This window comes from Macrotis lagotis, chromosome 1, assembly GCF_037893015.1.
Source record: "Macrotis lagotis isolate mMagLag1 chromosome 1, bilby.v1.9.chrom.fasta, whole genome shotgun sequence".
NCBI lineage: Eukaryota > Metazoa > Chordata > Mammalia > Peramelemorphia > Peramelidae > Macrotis > Macrotis lagotis.
The window spans coordinates 488,097,909-488,115,815 of NC_133658.1; the positions used below are offsets into that span (position 1 = coordinate 488,097,909).

General features: G+C 34.5%; 1 protein-coding gene across 2 annotated transcripts in view; it reads right to left on the reverse strand.

Moving 5' to 3' along the window:
* AFF3 (ALF transcription elongation factor 3) overlaps positions 1-17,907 on the reverse strand; it is a 679,787-nt gene that overhangs the window by 547,169 nt on the left and 114,711 nt on the right. Inside the window, exons 2-3 of one of the 2 annotated variants that reach the window (XM_074213791.1) lie at positions 15,645-15,765; positions 13,713-14,582 (exon numbers count right to left, since the gene is read on the reverse strand). In XM_074213791.1, the coding sequence (XP_074069892.1) occupies positions 13,713-14,582; positions 15,645-15,765 (991 nt within the window). The remainder of the gene's footprint in view (positions 1-13,712; positions 14,583-15,644; positions 15,766-17,907) is intronic. The other variant, XM_074213792.1, reaches the window with a different exon arrangement.

Sequence of the window (17,907 nt, forward strand, 5' to 3'; positions counted from 1 at the left end):
GTATTTAGTCCTATTACTTCATGCAAGTCACTACTTACAGTTCTAGGAAACACAATGATAAAAATGAAAAATAGGTTCAGCCCTCTAAACTGTCATTACTACAAATTTTGAGTACTAGAGAGAATTAGATTTATAACTAATTTCATACAATGCACCTATCCTATAACTTAAAGAAAAAACCAAGCTATCTGCTAGTCTTAGCTTAATAGTTTAACACTATGCAAAATTTAAAAGAAGTCATTTTTTATATCTTCATAAAAGAAAAAATCTGCTATATCATAACTACAATCTTTTTAACTTTTAGTAGCCAAATGTAGTCTTAATTTGGTTCTGGTGGAGGTGCGAAAGATGCAGAAGGAGATATCTCAAAGTACAATATGTCATTTTCTGTTATGAAAGCTACTTTGGTAGAGTAGTCCAGGACTGGGCCAGGGAGCTATTCACTTGGAGTGTAATCATTCAGTGAAGGGCAAAAAGTATTCCATCTGGTAGTGTCCTATTTTAACTTATTGTTGTTACTAACTAGATGCCAATTCCAATCATTTCCATGTGGCTGAAAAACTACAAGGCTTATTGCCATCTTCCAAATTTCTCTATCCTGGGAAAATGCCCCAATCACCTGATTTTAGTAACGACTCTGATGCAAGATACTGGGAATATAAAAGACATAAAACATGAGTCCTTGTCCTTAAGGAGTAAATTAGGGAGAGAGAGCATGGAGCACAAAGGAGTATGTGCTAATTTCCCATTGTAGCATTATCACTAAGTGATAAGAGAGTTTAGAGAAGTGAAAGATTATTGAGGATTGTGGTACTTGGAGAAAGTTTTGGGGAAGAGGAAAGTTTTAGCTGAGAAATGAAGGAAAGTTTCAGACAAGTGGAAAGGAAGAGCTGAGGCATTCTGAGTATGGAAAATGATGGGATCAAAGAGTGAATAAAGGAATATTGTCTAGTTGAAGAAAAATAAATAAATATATTATTTTGACCAAAAGAATGGATGAGAAAGATACAAAAATCAGTCAGTATATAGCACAGGCAGACCAGAGCCTAGGTCTACCTGTTTTAAAGAGCAGACCTCTAATCTTTTGGGAGAGATGACAGGGAGAAGGTGCTTATTAAATGTTTCCTGGATGGTATAAAAGAATTCTACCAGGTGGAAGAAATGTAAGAGACAGAGGCAAGAAGGGAGAGGTATGCATACCTTACAAATGAAAACTCAAATAGTATCAGAAATAGTATCAAGCATGGCTCCAAGGTTTACAATTCTAGGAGACTAGCAGAATGATAGAATTATTATGGCTTAATTCCATACCAGAGGAATCTATTTGGGTTAAGGAGAACAATAATAGTAATTCATTACTCTGCCTTATAAAGTGTTGTTAATGTACGAGAAGAGATGAGAAATGATAACTTTTTCCTTCTAGTATAGATATGAGAAGATATGGGTATGAAATACTGTGTACATTATCAGATGCAATCATTGTGTTGGTTTTGCTCAGCTGTTTTTCTTTTTTGAGTAATCACAGGTGTTAGAAGAGAAGAGAGCTGCATTTTAAAACAGTTGTGATGTAAAAACAAAAGGTATCAATAAACCTTATTTTATTTTTTAAAAAATCTACTACTACTCTGAAAGTTATTTCACTTAGGTTTAAAGGCTCAGGTATCCATGTTTATGTAGAGAGGTATATCTATATTTATATTTATGTAGAGAGATGTATCTATATTTATATAGATAAAGTTACATAGATCTAGATATAGCAAAAGAAACACACTCCCATAGGACCGTATTTGAAAAAAATTGTATCAAGTAAGCATTTATTTTGTTTCACTTTCATAGTCTTTTTTGGTAAAAGCATAATTCAATCATTCATCAGATTTGGCAGTCTTTTTTTCTAAATTAATATTTTAGGATTTTCTGCTGATTAGAATACTTTTATATGCCCGTGGGAAGAAGAAACTTCCCTTTTTCATTTTCCCTAAGATTTTTGATCTCCCTAATTAATTATTCAATCCAATTGTACCTTCAAATCTCAAGAGATCAGAAAAATCAGGTTACTACAATAAACCGTGTTCTGTTCAGAATGTTAATTCTCTATTTATACTCCATACAAATTGTTCTTCTCCCTGTTCCTCAAACATGCCAACCTTGATGCTAGTAGGAGCTCAATAAATATTTGTTAAATGGATATACTTTGGATGGAGGGGGAACATTATGAACTCAAACAAATAACTGACTGATAAGGTGTTATTGGTCAAAAAAATTGGGGAATCACTAATTTACCTTGCTTCTCTCATTATAGAGTAAGTTTATCTAATTCCTATCCAATTTGCTTTAACCTTCTTGTAAAGAAACATTTCAGCATCATGGAAATATTAATTTAAAAACTCCAAATTGGGGCAGCTAGATGGCGCAGTGGATAAAGCACTGACCCTGGAGTCAGGAGTACCTGGGTTCAAATCCGGTCTCAGACACTTAATAATTACCTAGCTGTGTGGCCTTGGGCAAGTCACTTAACCCCATTTGCCTTGCAAAAACATAAAAAAAAAAACCCAAAAGAAACTCCAAATTAATAAGTTGGTGAATAGGCAGAAGAATAGATATGCTGTGCCTTTAAAAAAGTTCAAAAAGGCAAGGTGAGAGATGGGGAAAAGACAGTAAAAGTAATACAATAATGACTTTAAAACAATTATTTGAAAATAGAAATATAACAAATCTGCCTTTTTGTTCCAGGTAGTAGAAAGAATGTTGTATGTGGCATTAGGGAAACAGATTCAAATCCTGACTCTAAAACTTAATGTGTGATCTTGAATAAATCAATTTACCCTGGTACCTTTAAATAAAGAAAATAAGGAACTTAGACTCATTAATATCTAAGGTGGACTTCCAGTTTTTCATCTATGATGTTATGCTTCTATGTCCATTATTCACAATTCTATCTCATACAAAAAATATTAATAGGTATACATGACTCTCTGACAGAATATAAGCTCTTTGAAGACAGAAACATTCATTTTTGACTAGGAACTCTCAAGACTTAGCACATAGAATAATTGATAAATGCTTCTTCATTGATTGATAAGGAAATTGATTTTTCTCAAAACCAGTTTCAGATACAAGAATGTGTATAAGCCATATTTTCAAAAATTCAAGCATGAATTGAAGGGAAAGGAAAAATAAGTCTTTCTATTGAATGGCACACCTTTCTGCAATTGTGAATATCAACACAAAAAAAAAAACGTAATTTTCTGGACCAAAAGATCATCGCTTGTTCATTTCCATTGAGGTAACCCACATTATGTATTAGAGTTTTATGAATAAATCTAAGTTAATGGCTGATAAGAATCTTCTTCTGCTTAATGACTAGTATAGAGTTTCAAATTTTAGAGAGATCATAAATCTCATACAAGAATTTCACAAACTCAGAACACTAAAGAAGTGCTTTCTCTAACTTTTGGGTCTAACTGGAAGTGTCAGGGTTGTACAAAATGGAATTAGAATCTGAACTTAAAAGCTCTCATCAATGAAGCATTGCTTGACAGAGATATTAAGGATATTCACAAAACTTTAGAAAAGCTAACAAAATTTATGTAATGTGTGAAAAAATGCTCAGTTCAGTCAAACATGTGGGGGCTAGACCAGTCACTCTAATGGTTTTATGTAGAATATGTAGTCCAAACAGGTGTTGATTAAAACATTGACATTACCAGGTAGTTGTGATGTTGGCAGAGTCCACATATTTACTGTATTAAATAGCAAGAGATAAGTGAGCCCTAGTACAGCATATCAGGCAACATTACTGAATTATGTGTATTTAGAATAACAAGTCTTATATGAGCATATGGTTTGATTGTAACTCCCTCAGTAGAGTTTCTATAGTGTAATTTTTGATTAGGTTATGAAATTACTAATCATTATAAATAACTGGAATAGGAAACAATGCAATAAACCATCTCCAAAAGTACACAAAGCAGTTTCCACCGAAAGGATTGTTCAAGGAAGAGCCTGAGATAGTCAATATAATAGATCCAGCAAAGATAAGACTAGATCTGTGATTTGATTAGTATAGAGAAGGTCCAGGTGAGGAAATTTCCTATACCAATGTAGATCAGCACCTTCTTTGCAACATTTTTGTTGTTTTTAAGTCATTTTCTCCTTATAACTCCATCCCCATTCAAGGTTTTCCTGGCAAAAATACTGGAATGGTTGCCATGTCCTTCTCCCAACTCTTTTTACAGTTGAGGAAATTGAGGCAAACAGAGTAATGTGACTTGTCCAGGCTTACACAGCTAGTAAATATCTTAGGTGAGATTTGAACTTAAGAAGATGAGTCTTTCTGACTTCAGGCCCAGCACTCTCTTCACTGCAGTACATAGTTGTTTATTAACATCACTTATGTTTTACTGTATTTTTGTTTATTTTGTTAAAAGTTTCACAGTTAAATTTTAATCTGGTTCTGGCCCCTCCAGGGAGTTGGTACAGGCAACCTCTGGCTTAGAGTACTAACACATTAAGTAACTTGCCTAGGATTGCATAAGCTAGTATGCATAAGGTAGTTTTTGAACTCAGGTTTTCCTACCTTTGCCACAGGGTTCTCTAGCTAATACACCAAGCTGCCTCTGGAGATTCAATAGATAATAACAATTATAATTGAACTGTCTTTCAAAACATCTATGACACTGTAATATCTTAAATGCTTTAAAGATTGCATAAGGATTTTGAAAATCATCAGGCCTGCAAAAATCTATTGGGGTTGAAAAATCAACATTGATTGCCCATGTATTTACCAATGGTTTTTTGCTCACTCTTGGCGCTATTCTTCAATCTCTAAGGTAAAGGAACCATTCTGCTTTTGCTTCCCCCCCCCCCAGGGGAATTTATTTTGATTATCAATAAATATGGTTTCCTCTTTCTTCCTACAAAAAGTAAGGGGAAAAAAGTTGTATGATACCTTTATCACAAAATTAAAAGGAATAACAAGTTGTTCAGAATAGATTTGTAATTTCATGTACAATCATCTTTTCTCCAGTTTTCTACATCTTATGAATGTGTTTTATTTAAGTTTAGAGGAAAATAAAAACTTAAAGTATATAATGTATTCCAAAAAAGGAAAAAAAGTAACTGCAAATTATTTGTGAGATGTATCTGTCTCTCTTTTCACACAAGACAGGAGGAGCAGGTTGGGTGGGTGGGTAAAAGAGAAATTAAAAGAGAAGTAGGACTTCAGGATTATAAATTCTAGTTCTTTTTTTTAGGATCATAAGTATTTTATTCATAGAAGGACTCATCAAGCATCTAGTCCAACACTCTTATTATATAGATAAGGAAGTGAAAATCCTAATAAATGTTCTAATCAGGGACCTTTAAAAACTGATCTGACTTCAAATCAGTTGTCATCTTTCCACCTTGACATTAGGTTATCTTTTCCTTGTGGTCCACTTCTAGCATAATTTTTTAGTCTCCTTCACTACACCTTAAAATCCATGTCCTATAAGGGCTACTTAGATCAGAAAGGGAATGCACAATCAAATTTTAAACTTCTTGTTGACTCTGATCAAATAGTTAGCAATTATTTATTGGTTTCAACTTGAACTAATACTCCACTCTAACAACATTTCCTTTCTGATCTAAATAGGAAGACTAGGACAAAATCATGCTGGAAAGCGACTCAAGTATATTGAAAATATTTCTTTTTAAAGTTATTTAATGCCCTTCAGTGGCTTCAGTGAAGTATACTTGAATGAGTCATTCTAAACATTTATTACTTGTAATTTTATAATTTTTTCCTAAGCTTCTATTCTGATATTTAACTGGAAATTGAGGGCACATTTGTTCTAATATATGCCTCAGCTAGGAAAAACATTATGTGTACATATATATATTTGTATAGACATACTCACACTATTTTAAAATGCTTTACAACAAGCAACTTTGATGCAAGAGGTGGTAATCCCAATCCCTTAAGGCAACTAAGTAATAAATATTCGAGAGTGGTTATTCTGTTCTTCTCCGATCAGTCTTAAAGATTTCACTCACTTTTAACAAACAGGTACAGTGATTCTTCTATGCACGTTTTCTTTCAGAATTTTATTAATTCTTTATTATCCCCTCTTCACTTGTTTTTGTTAGTGGTGGTTCTAACTTTGTGTCTGGAAATCTTCACATTAGCACATTAACCAGCAGCATGAAATTATGATGGGGTAAGAAACAACCTACAAAGACTCTGGGTCATGCAGTTAAACTTGAACATAGTGGTAATAAGACTCTTAGTGCTTGGATTGGATAGAGAGGACACTGTAAGCACATAGAGTTGCAGTATAAGTACAAATAAAATGTATAACCTGTTAACGATAGAACCAGGGGAGCACGTTTTATGAGAAATAAGAAAACATTCAGGGATTAAGTAAAAATTTCATATAACTTACCTCAGTGCCCCTCCCCCAAGAACCTTCATCCTAATTAGTAATTTCCCACCTACTCTGCTGAAAAACTTAGTTTTTATGGTATGAATTTTAAAGAGTCTGGAGGGGGAAAGGAGGTGTAGAAATAACAACATGACACAACAGGCCACATTATAATGTACTTTCCTGACACCTTCAAAGAAGGGTTATGGAAACCTAAGGTTATTTTAAGTTCTTTGAAAGCACATTACCTTTCAAACAAAAGCTGGCTGAACATAAAAGAACAAATAAAAATGAAAACTTTCCCCCTTTGCCAAGCTTCATTATGACCCACCTGTTACAAATAAAGGAAACAACAATTCCCAACCACAGGAAAGATCAGGGGGTCAGCAATGGAGAAGAGAACCTGGAGGCTGAATTTTCTTATTCTTTTTAGTCTTTGTTCTATCTGAGCAATGATCCCCCTACGTATGTGTATTACTCAATGTGTGTGTCTCTATCTCTCTCTCTCATTATCTCTCTTGGTGTCTGTCTCTATCTCTCTCAATCTCCCCCCTTCCCCAGGATCATATCTCTGAAATGCTGGTACTTCTCTATTAATCCAAAGTAACATGTTATGGGATTAAATTTAGAAAGGACCTGAGAAATCAAAGTCCTCCAAATCCTTTCATTTTACTGATGAAGAAATTGAGGTCAAGAGAAGCTGATTGACTAGCATGCAGGTAGTAACAATAGTCTACATTTGAATACAGGTATCCTGGCTCCAAGTCTAATGTTTGTTTACCCCACTGTGCCACACAACTTCTGTCCTATATTATTTTCATTGATTGGCATTACTTAAGAGCTACATAGAACTGTATCTATGAAATACTTAGGCAGTTTAGTTTTGGGGGAGGGGAGATTAGTGGGGAAGACTGTTGTGCCAGATGGGTAACCTGAGCCCAAGAGCATGCTTTGCACTGTCATTTCATCACTAAACAATAAGGTACCACCATATTTCAGTATATGAAAACGTAACACATCTCAAATATAATTAAGAAATTTAGAATTGCATGAATATGTAATGTACACATTGCTCTACAGATGCCTTTTTCCCTCGACAGGCTGGTGCCTGCTTTAATTTGGAAACGATCCATTTTCATACAAAGGTAACCAAGAGTGACAGGAAATCAGACGCCTACATTATTTATCTTTTGTGAACTTTTCTTTAAAACACACACAGACACACTCACAGAGCAAAAACTCTCAATTAATTGCTTTTCTAAGAAGCTATTTGATAGAATCACAATGCCACCTCCATCTTCTGTACTTTCATTCATGGCATAAATGACAATTTTAAGATGCTTCAAACTCATGTCTTCTAAAGATATTGACACATATGTCTGAGAATATATATTGTAGAATGATTGATTTTAGCTAATTAATTTTGATGATCCCCCTCCCCCTCCAAATCCAGTGTTTTGGTCTCTTGGATGAATTATCAGATTAAAAATCTGAATTTATAACCATACTAAAAGTAAAATGTGGGTTGTCACTGTCATAGAAGTTGCTAACATAATTAAGGTAATATTCACTGACTTCCAAAAACATCCAATCTCTAGTCACCAGAAAATTTTAGTTGTAGGAGTTTCATGTCACTTCAATTAATTAAAAATAACATAAACCAGAAACTCTGGATCAGAGTGGCATAATTCAGATGTTTTGGAATAACCTTGATGAGAATGTAACACTTCCCAGGCAAATCTGTTTCACTATAATGAGCCTAAGTTAAAAAAAAATTCAAGTGTCCAGATGCCTTTTCAGGGATATGACTCATATAAGTAGAGGTTTTTTTTCCCCTTTCTTTTAAGCTAAGTAGCCCATAAGACACATATTGCATTCCAACTATTTTTACATTATTTTACTTCTTCCGGGTCCTTTTTTTTTTTTTGGCTTTTCCATACCCAGAATAAAAATTCTACCAAAATACCAGGCTACTCCAAAGTGGTTTTCCAGGACTAAAAATAACACTTTATTAACAATGCTATAACTTTAATATGCAGCAGTCCTTAATGTCTGGATTCTATTAATAACTGGAACACTGGATTCTGAATTTCCTTATGAGCTAAAAGGGACTAATCCATAAACTAAAAAAAATTATTCCATTTGGAAATAAAGTTTGGTATACTTCTGCCATTCATTAAAATCTTTGCCTTAAATCTAAAAGTAGCCCCCTTTTCCAAATGAAACTCCAGGGAAAATTCATTTTAATGAAAGGAAGGGCTCCAGAAAAAAAAAGAACTTTACTACAATGCTGAAAATATGTCTTTTATTAAATAGGAGAGAGAGAGAGAGAGAGAGAGAGAGAGAGAGAGAGAGAGAGAGAATGAACTTGGAAAAAGAAATAGCAAAAAGGCAGGTGTGCTTAGCATAAGGAAGTCCCTAGATGATTTTAACTTCCAAATAAAGTTTCAGGGAATTTTTCTATATTAATTACCTTGTTATTAAAGAAAGTGTAATAACAAATAATTCACCATAGTAACATATGTGGAATATACTACAAAAGACGAATAGTTCAGGAGTGTCATATTAGACAAAAAAAATTTCAGAAATTCCCAATTTTTAGTGTACATATTTATATACTTTACCACAAATCATCATAAGTAAAGGTACTTATATTACATATAGAAGAAATTTATGTTTGTTTTAAACTAATTTAATTTTGAAAATAATTTATAAGAAACTAAAAATTCAAAACTTTCTAATTCTACCTTAGAGTTTAATTTCCTCAATTCAATTAAGGACAGGGTTGTATTTTGCATGTGCTTGTATCCCCCACAGTACTAGCGCAATACATTGTACACGGCAGATATTCAATAAATGTTAGTTTCATTTGTGTCTGAACCATAACATAATCAAATTACCTGATTTTTCCCCCCACCAAACTGATCATTTATTTTGGCATCATGTAAACATAAATGGGGAATAATTTTAAGAATACTTTGAAAAGAATTACATTATGAAAATACATAGGAGTAGCATAGGAAGACCTCATGTCGATTCATTCCAAGTTGAACCACTGACCTGTTGGGTAAGGGTAGGGAAATCATTGTAGTTTCCTGAAAATCAATTTCTGCTATGGGTAAGGCAATTATAACTCTCACCATACACAATTCAAAATTAATTGAGAATTAATGATGCTCACATGTATATGCATTTTTATGCATATACACACATTTTAACAAAGGTGCTATCTAAGCAAAAAAGTGTTTATATTCTGAAAATTATTTTTCTGCTATGTGAAATCATTTAATTTGCTTTAAGAAGTAAATACCTACACTAAGCTATACTCATTCATTGATGATCTTTGTCATCTACTATGGTCTGGGATTTCCTGGAAAGAACTGGAATATTTAATTATCTCCTATTAAAGGTTTATTTAAAAAAACAGAAAAACTGCACTTTTGTAAGTAGAAGAATAAAAATAATATTATAGATGACATTCATAGAGTTATATTAATACTTATGAAAAGTTATTTTCTCACCTTGAATAGGACTTCAATTAATACAGACAGCTGTTATAAGGTTTTAATTATGTCTCTTATCTGCTTCATAGAACTGTACTTTTCACATCTTTGGTTAATCTAACAATTTTGTTTAAAACAAAGAAAAAAATTTATCATCAGTTAGCCCCAACTTCGACATCAGTGTTCACTATGAAACAGTTTTTTTTTGTTTTTTGTTTTAGTTTTTTTGCAAGGCAAATGGGATTAAGTGGCTTGCCCAAGGCCACAGGGCTAGGTAATTATTAAATGTCTGAGACCGGATTTGAACCCAGGTACTCCTGACTCCAGGGCTGGTGCTTTATCCACTATGCCACCTAGCCACCCCGAAACAGTTTTTCTTTTTGATATTTTTCAATCCACTCACTTCAATCATGAATTGAACTCAAAAAAACAATGTGGTATGGAAGAAAGAGTTCTGCTGTCACAAGTCACTTCCCATTTCAGTCTATCCTCCACTCAGATGTCAAAGAGATCTCCTTAAAGTGCAGGTCTGACCATATCACCCCTCAACATGCTCCAGGGACTCTCCATCATCTCCAGGATACAATCTGCCGCTTGACATCCAAAGTGTCTTATAACCTAGCCCCCCATACCCCTTCCAATCTTCTAACACCTATACTCTTCCATGTACTCTCTGATCAAATGACATTGACCATGGTTTTCTTCAAATAAGACACTCGATCTCCTAACTCCATTCATTTTCACTGTCTGACCCTCAAGGCCTGGAATTCACTCCCTTCTTCTCATCTCTACCTCTTGGCTTCCTTAAAATTCTAGCTAAAATCTGAGGGAAACTTTCTAATATCTCTTAATTCTAGTGTCCTGTCTCTGTTGATTATTTTAACTATATCCTGTATATTGTTTGATAGTATATAGCTGTCTGCATGTTTTCTCTCTCATTAGACTGTGAACTCCTGGAGAACAGGAACTGTCTTTTATTTTTCTTTGTATTCCCAGCGTCTAATAGAGTGCCTAGCACATAGTTGTCATTTAATAAAGTTTTGTAAAATTATTTAAAGCTGGATTGGTATGAATCCTGGATTTGTTGATTATTTCCTATGTGAACAAAGGCAAGTCCCATCATCACCATATGGGCCTTGTTTTCTTCACTTGTGATAAATATTGATTGCTTGCTTAATTGCTCTATAAAATGAGAAATTTAGACTAGATGATCTCTCAAGTAATTTCTAGCTCTTCTAGATATTATGATCAATTATTTGGTAAAGGTGTAAATGAAAGGTGGAGAAGAGAGTATTACTTCATTGAAATTCTCTTCTACATGTTTAAACTAAGTAATATATAACTGTCCTTATCCACTCTACTAACAAAAGAATTTGAATACTTAATTTATTAATAATAATAAGGCTCTGAATAGGATATTTTTCCCTGTGTGGATCTCTCCATTTCAGGACTTCTAGACATCTTGAGGACTAGAGTTAGTACTAGGGTAGCTCTTGCTGGGAGACATGCTCTATCTTTAATGGTAACTGACCATGAAATCAAAGAGCCAAATGAGACCAAAACCCTTCTGTTTTAGCCCATGGATAAAATACTTTAAATAAATATGTAATCATGCAGGGAAAATATAAATATTTACAAATTAGTACAAATTATGTAGGGTTGTATGAATGTTTTCTATATGATTTCTTAAATCAGAGAGATTGGAGATATTTTGAAAAAAGTTGTCCTCATATAAAGAAGTAAAGATATAAGTTTTATCTACAATTAATCTATGGTGATCTCTAAAACTATTCAATTTATTAAAATTGTGAGTCATTTTTTTATATCCAACCAGAACAGACTAATCAAAAAAACATTTATTTCATTCATCTGATTGTTAAATTGATTTTTTAAAAAGTCTTCTTGAGGGCCAGCTAGGTGTTGCAATAGATAGAGCACTGGCCCTGCATTCAGAAGGACCTGAGTTCAAATCTTGCTGCAGACACTTAATAATTACCTAACTGTGTGACCTTGGGCAAATCACTTAACCCCATTTGCTTTGCAAAAAACCTAAAAAAAAAGTCTTCTTGAGTCAAATTGGTATTCAGCATTTGAAATTATGTTTGTAAATAGACCAGCTGAGCTACCAGTTCTGAGATTTTATTTTAGAGAAGAGCACACATGAAACAAGAAGTTATATGACTTATCTCAGACTCATAAAGAAGACTATTAAAAAACAGGAAAAAATAACCTTCCAAAGTAAGGAAACTGAGGCCCAGTGACCTTAAATGATTTGTCTAGGGTCAAACAGCTAGTAAGTATGGACGTAGGATTCAAATATATATAAATATATATATATTTATGTATGTATATACATATATATATTATATATAATTATATTGAATATAACCTATTTGATAATTTAAAACTGAGACTTTTGGATTCCAGGTGCAAATTTCTCTTTATGTGTGCGTATATGTGTCTGTGTGTGTATACATAATTATATGTGCACTCATATATGTAAGTATGTGCATACACACAGGCATGCACACACATACATAAATTCATATGCATATAAATAAATATGGACGCATACATATATGGGTGTGAGTATGGGTTTCTGTTTCTTTAGACACTTGAGAAATTCACTCTACAATATACTAGGCATGGAGCAGGAAACAAAGTTGAAAAAATACCCAGTCCTTGCTACTATATATGGGAAAATATACAGAAATGACAGTACCATCCTTTGTAACACATATTTCAAATATTCCTGTAATGTAAAAAGCTCACTTTAGATCCAAATCCCTTAATTTTATCTTTAGACATAAAGTATTACAATAAAATATATCACTTCAATTTAACAACAAATTTATTTGCCCCTTCCACTTTGTAATAAAATTATTAAACAATTAGCATAGACTTCACTATTTTTGGTGGCACTTAGTTTATTTCTGAGAGAACCAGAGAGCTCAAGTAGAAATTCCGATTAATAGCAATGAACTTAGGCCATAAATATTCCAAATATAGAATGAAAATGTGACATATTTGTATATTCATAATCTATAAGATATTCTCAGTAAAATAATCCCTTTCCAAAATCATTATGTGGATCATTTTGTGCCAGGATACTAAGGGATTTTTCTAAAGTGATAAAAAAATTAATCCATTAAAATAACCTTTTCAAACATATGGAGTCATGTCACTATCACAATAATAAAAAACTCAGACTTGATACCTTAGCTTAATTTAAACAAACACTGATTTTTCTAAAGTGATAAAAATTAATCCGTTAAAAATAACCTTTTCATACATTAAAAAAGTAATCATCAATCATTTGTGCTCAAGTATTTTTATTTCAACTATGTAATGTGCTTGATTATATGTCAGATAATATAGAATTTTTTCTTCAGAATATCAACTGGATGCAATGGAGTCATGTCACTACCACAACAATAAAAACTCAGCCTTGACATCTTAGTTCAATTTAAACAAACACTAAAAGTCCTGATCTTGAATTTTTAAAAAGATGACAAATTATATTTGAGTATTCCTTTACTGATTTACTGATATGTGTGTATACACACACACACACACACACACACACACACACACACCCCTATCTATATTATCTAATTTAAAAGAGTGAAATATTTTATATATAACATATATAGGAATTAGTATTATACATATATATGGAATTAATATCCATAATTGAATTAAAGAAAAGGGAGAACTAGAAATGAAACCTTAGGCCATAATAATGACCACACATGAATCCTTAATTTATTCAGTAATTCCATGGAAATGATGTTTAAAGGTGACTTACCTCTCCCTGTTTGGGAATGTTAAATTTTGTTAGCTTGGACTTGGTCCTGGATGATTCGGGTTTACTGACAGGTACTCCTCGGTATGATGTACAATGTACACTAGTTTCTGTTGAAGACTTGAGTTTAGGAGATTCATCAGGTGCCTGGTCTTGGCCATCCATTGGCCGAACATAAGCAGTTGGTTTCTGCTGAATTAGACTTGGTTTTGAAGCAAGAGATGGAGGGAAATTCTGAACACAGTGCCCACCACCACTGTGTTTGGCAGACATGGTAGATGTCCTTTCTTGAGACTGAAGACCCATCTCCACGCTGCAGCTTTGTTTGGACCGTGATTGCTGCCTGGTAACACTGTCTCCTAGCATGTTCCTTGGAGGTCCTAGTTGTGCTGAGTTGGAGGAGGAAGAAGAGGAAGAAGAGGAGGAAGAGGAGGATGTGGGGCTTGAGACACAGTGTTTAGGTTTCTCATTAGTGGTTTTTTGGTTAGCAGATTTGAAGTCACTATTGTGTGAATCGAGCAATCTGTGACCATGCTTGCTTGCCCTCTGCTGGCCATCAGATGTAGGATGCCCAACTTTCTGCCAGCCCATGGTGACCCTTTTGTTCTGCTGCACAGGTACGGCTGCTGGTGTGGAAGATGATGTGCTGCAGATAGGAGGCTGGGGTTGCGGTCTTGAGTCAGCAATGAAATGCTCATCTATTTTGTTCATAGGGGTCTGTGGAACCCCAGGTTTGGGAACTCCAACAAGATGACTCTGATTGGATCTATCAGTCAAGAAGTCTTTCATTTCATCATAACTACCTAAAGTATTCTGGATCCGATTTGAGAGTTCATCCCCCTTGTTAGTCTGGGGGGAAAAAAAGCAAGCACGCTATAAAATACAATAGAGAAAAGAAAACAAAACCAAAATAAAATGATAGTGAATGTTCCTTTAATAAAGACCATATAGCAAGCAGAGTTGCCTCCTTTAATGAGAGAGTGAGGGAGAGCGCTAAGGTATCAAGACTGGATCCTCATTGTCTCTGAAGATACTTGTCAACATTCTAAATCTACTCTTCACTGGAAAAGCTATAAACACCTTGGAGTACATAAAGAAAAAATCTATCACTGGTATCATGTTGCAGTTAAAATATATTACCTAGAAACCAGAAAATTCACTATTGCTACTGTGCAAAGTTATGTGGATAAAATCTCTCCATAATCAAATTTTGGTTTCCTTGGTAGAACCTAGAAGTCTTTCTTAAAAATTCCAATCTATTTCTTTCCCCCATGCAATTATTCTTTTCAGAAACAGAGAGTGACAGGCAAGAGAAACCAAAGAATAGTTTGAATAGGCATTTGGTGCTAAGGTTACAGGAAGCCTAACATCCTGAGATTTCCATAAGCCCCATGAAGCCCTTGATATCAGTGAAATTTCCTGAAGAAAATTAGTTTTGGAGGGCAGATTAGATTTCGAGTGTTTAGTACAAGTAAGAAATAATCCATCTATTGTTTCTTCATTATCAGCCCAAAGAGGCATGCAGACTGGAAGCATGAGCTAAACACGTTAAAAAATGTAAACCTGACTTCCTTTTTTTTTTAATCTAACCACTTTTTCTAAGTGCTTAGTGATTAGGGTAGCAACCTTCACCTGGGGAACTAATTAAATGTCTAACAATTTATCTGATTGTTGAAATCCTTAGCAACCAACACTCTCATATAAAAACATTTGATATTTTACCAAGTATCACAGCCAATGACGATATGTGAAATATAAATCAACATCTGTTGAGGTTGAAACTAACATCTGGAGGCTGTGTGGTCTCCCTTGGACTGCATGGGGAGCAAAAATATTCAAATTTTAGCATTTTCTCTCATTACTGGAGTTTGGCATAGTGGGGTTGTGGGTAGTGGGAGAGGGAGATAGAGAGAAGCAGCTGAAAAGTATATATACCTTGTAGGGTTCACTGAAGAGGGAGTAACTTGTACTAAATGCACCATCATCTTGTTGAGTTTCCTGATTTCTCCTTTCCCGTTCTTTCCTCCGTAACACATTTCTGTCAGGTTCATAGACACTGCATCCAAAGAAAGAAAAGAGAAAAACCAAGCTCATGCAAATTTAAAGGGCAAAGCACAATCCAACGTTAATACAAGTGCAGAAGTCTGCTTCTCAGACAAATGGCAATGATAACAAGAACATGAATCAGATTAATGCCAGTCCAATCAGGCAGAAGAAGCTAAGGTCCCTGGATACACTAGTGCTTTCTTCACACAGAGAACAGATAATTAAATTCTTCAAGGGAGGGGGAGAGGAAAAAAGAAACTTGGGACAAGCTCTAGCCTGTACTGAACTTCTCTGCCTGAAATGTGAAGGAGGAAATATCTAAGCAACTTTGACATGAGAAGACTGAAAGTAATCTTAAAGCAGACGGTAATTACAGCTATGTGTAAATAGAAATTATGAGCATATTTCCACTTATGACATATCCTCAGAGTGTTATATGGGAATGCTCCTTTTTTTTTCCATGGCTGTGTTTCTGTAGTGATTCTTTCATTAACTAGCTCCCTAAAGAGCTGTTAAAACTACATGCTGGAGTGGTTTCCACAGTTATGCTCCTTCTTCTGATCTCTGTTAATCAGCCAAGTCGTCAAACTACTACTGAATCAATTCTTCCTTCTGATATATTTGACACCATCACTCCTTCTAACTATGAAAAATGTGATGGGGGGAGGGAGTGCAGGCAATGAAGAGGGAGATAGGAAATTGAATTATGTCATTCTATCAGACAAAAAGAATTAGATCTTTTTTGGTAGAAGAAAATTGAATGACTATTCTCCAAAAATACAAATACAAGGCAATCAGACACTAGATGAGAGAATTAGTTTCTATTACAAATTTCTTTGTAACAGAAAAAACAAAAGATTCAGTTCTACCTTAGTTCTTTCAAGTCACTAGGTTAACTCTTGGTTAAAAAGGAAAGAAATAAAAGTAGTAGTAGTAGTAGTAGTAGTAGTAGTAGTAGTAGTAGTAGTAGTAGTAGTGTCTTCAATATATCAAGCCTCTTCCTCACTTTAAGGTATTAACTAGGTTACAAAATAAAGTTTTGGTTTATTTTGTTCAGATATTTTTTAGTCATGTCTTATTCTTCATGACTCTACTTAGGATTTTCTTGACAAAGATAGGGGAGTGGTCTACTATTTCCTTCTCCAGGTAATTTTATAGATGGGGAAACTGAAGCAAAGCAAACAGGGTTAAAATGACTTGCTCAGGGTCACGTTGCTAATTAAGTATCTGAGGCCAGATTTGAATGTAGAAAAATGAATTTTCTGGACTCCAGGCCTGTTGTTCTATTTACTTCAGTGTAAGGAGCTGTAATCTAGGCATCAGGAGACTTGGGTTCTAGTCCTAATTTTGTTGTTAATGAGCTGCGTGGCCTTAGGCAAGCTACTTAACCTTTCTGCTTCTCAATTTCTTCATTTATCTGTAATTTGTTTCCCATACCACCCCATTCCTGTTAATGTAATCACAGAGAGGGAGGTGTTAAATGAAGAAATTCTATTATCTCATTACAAAGTGTGAAGTTTCCCTGCTAATAGGTTCGTAAAGACAGCTTGCCATTGGCTAGGAAAAGATTGTCCATACCCATGGTGGACTTTAAAAAGCTAAGCTTACCAGCCCTGGAGATAACTGAGACCCAGGAGAAGCAAAGATGGCTTTATAGTATGTGAAATCATTGTTTCTACCAAGGAAAAAGAATAAGTATGTAATGCCTAGAATGGCAAGGACTGTTCTAACCATTTTACAATTATCATCTCATTTGATCCTCACAATCCTGGGGAGGTGGGGGCTTTTAAGTAGATGGACTGAGGAAACAGATTTAGTGACTTGCCCAAGGTCACACAGCTGGTATTTTAGGTTGGTTTCAAACCCAGGTCTTCCTGATTCCAAGTTTAGGATTCTACCAGAGAAGTGTTGGTCAAAGATGTTTTAAGCAGAACCACAATGTATCTCAAAGGGAGATGCTACACATACCAGAGAGAAAAAGTAGAGTCAGATCTGGAAAAGCTTCAAGGATTATGGTTCTAAGCATCAGAGAACTACAACCAGGGAGTCAAGGTAGAATTAGCCCTAGAAGTTGAGAACTGTGTTATTGAGTGCAGGTGACCCAGGGAGCCCAACTAAGCAACTGGTTCAGTAGAGATATGAAACCTAAGTT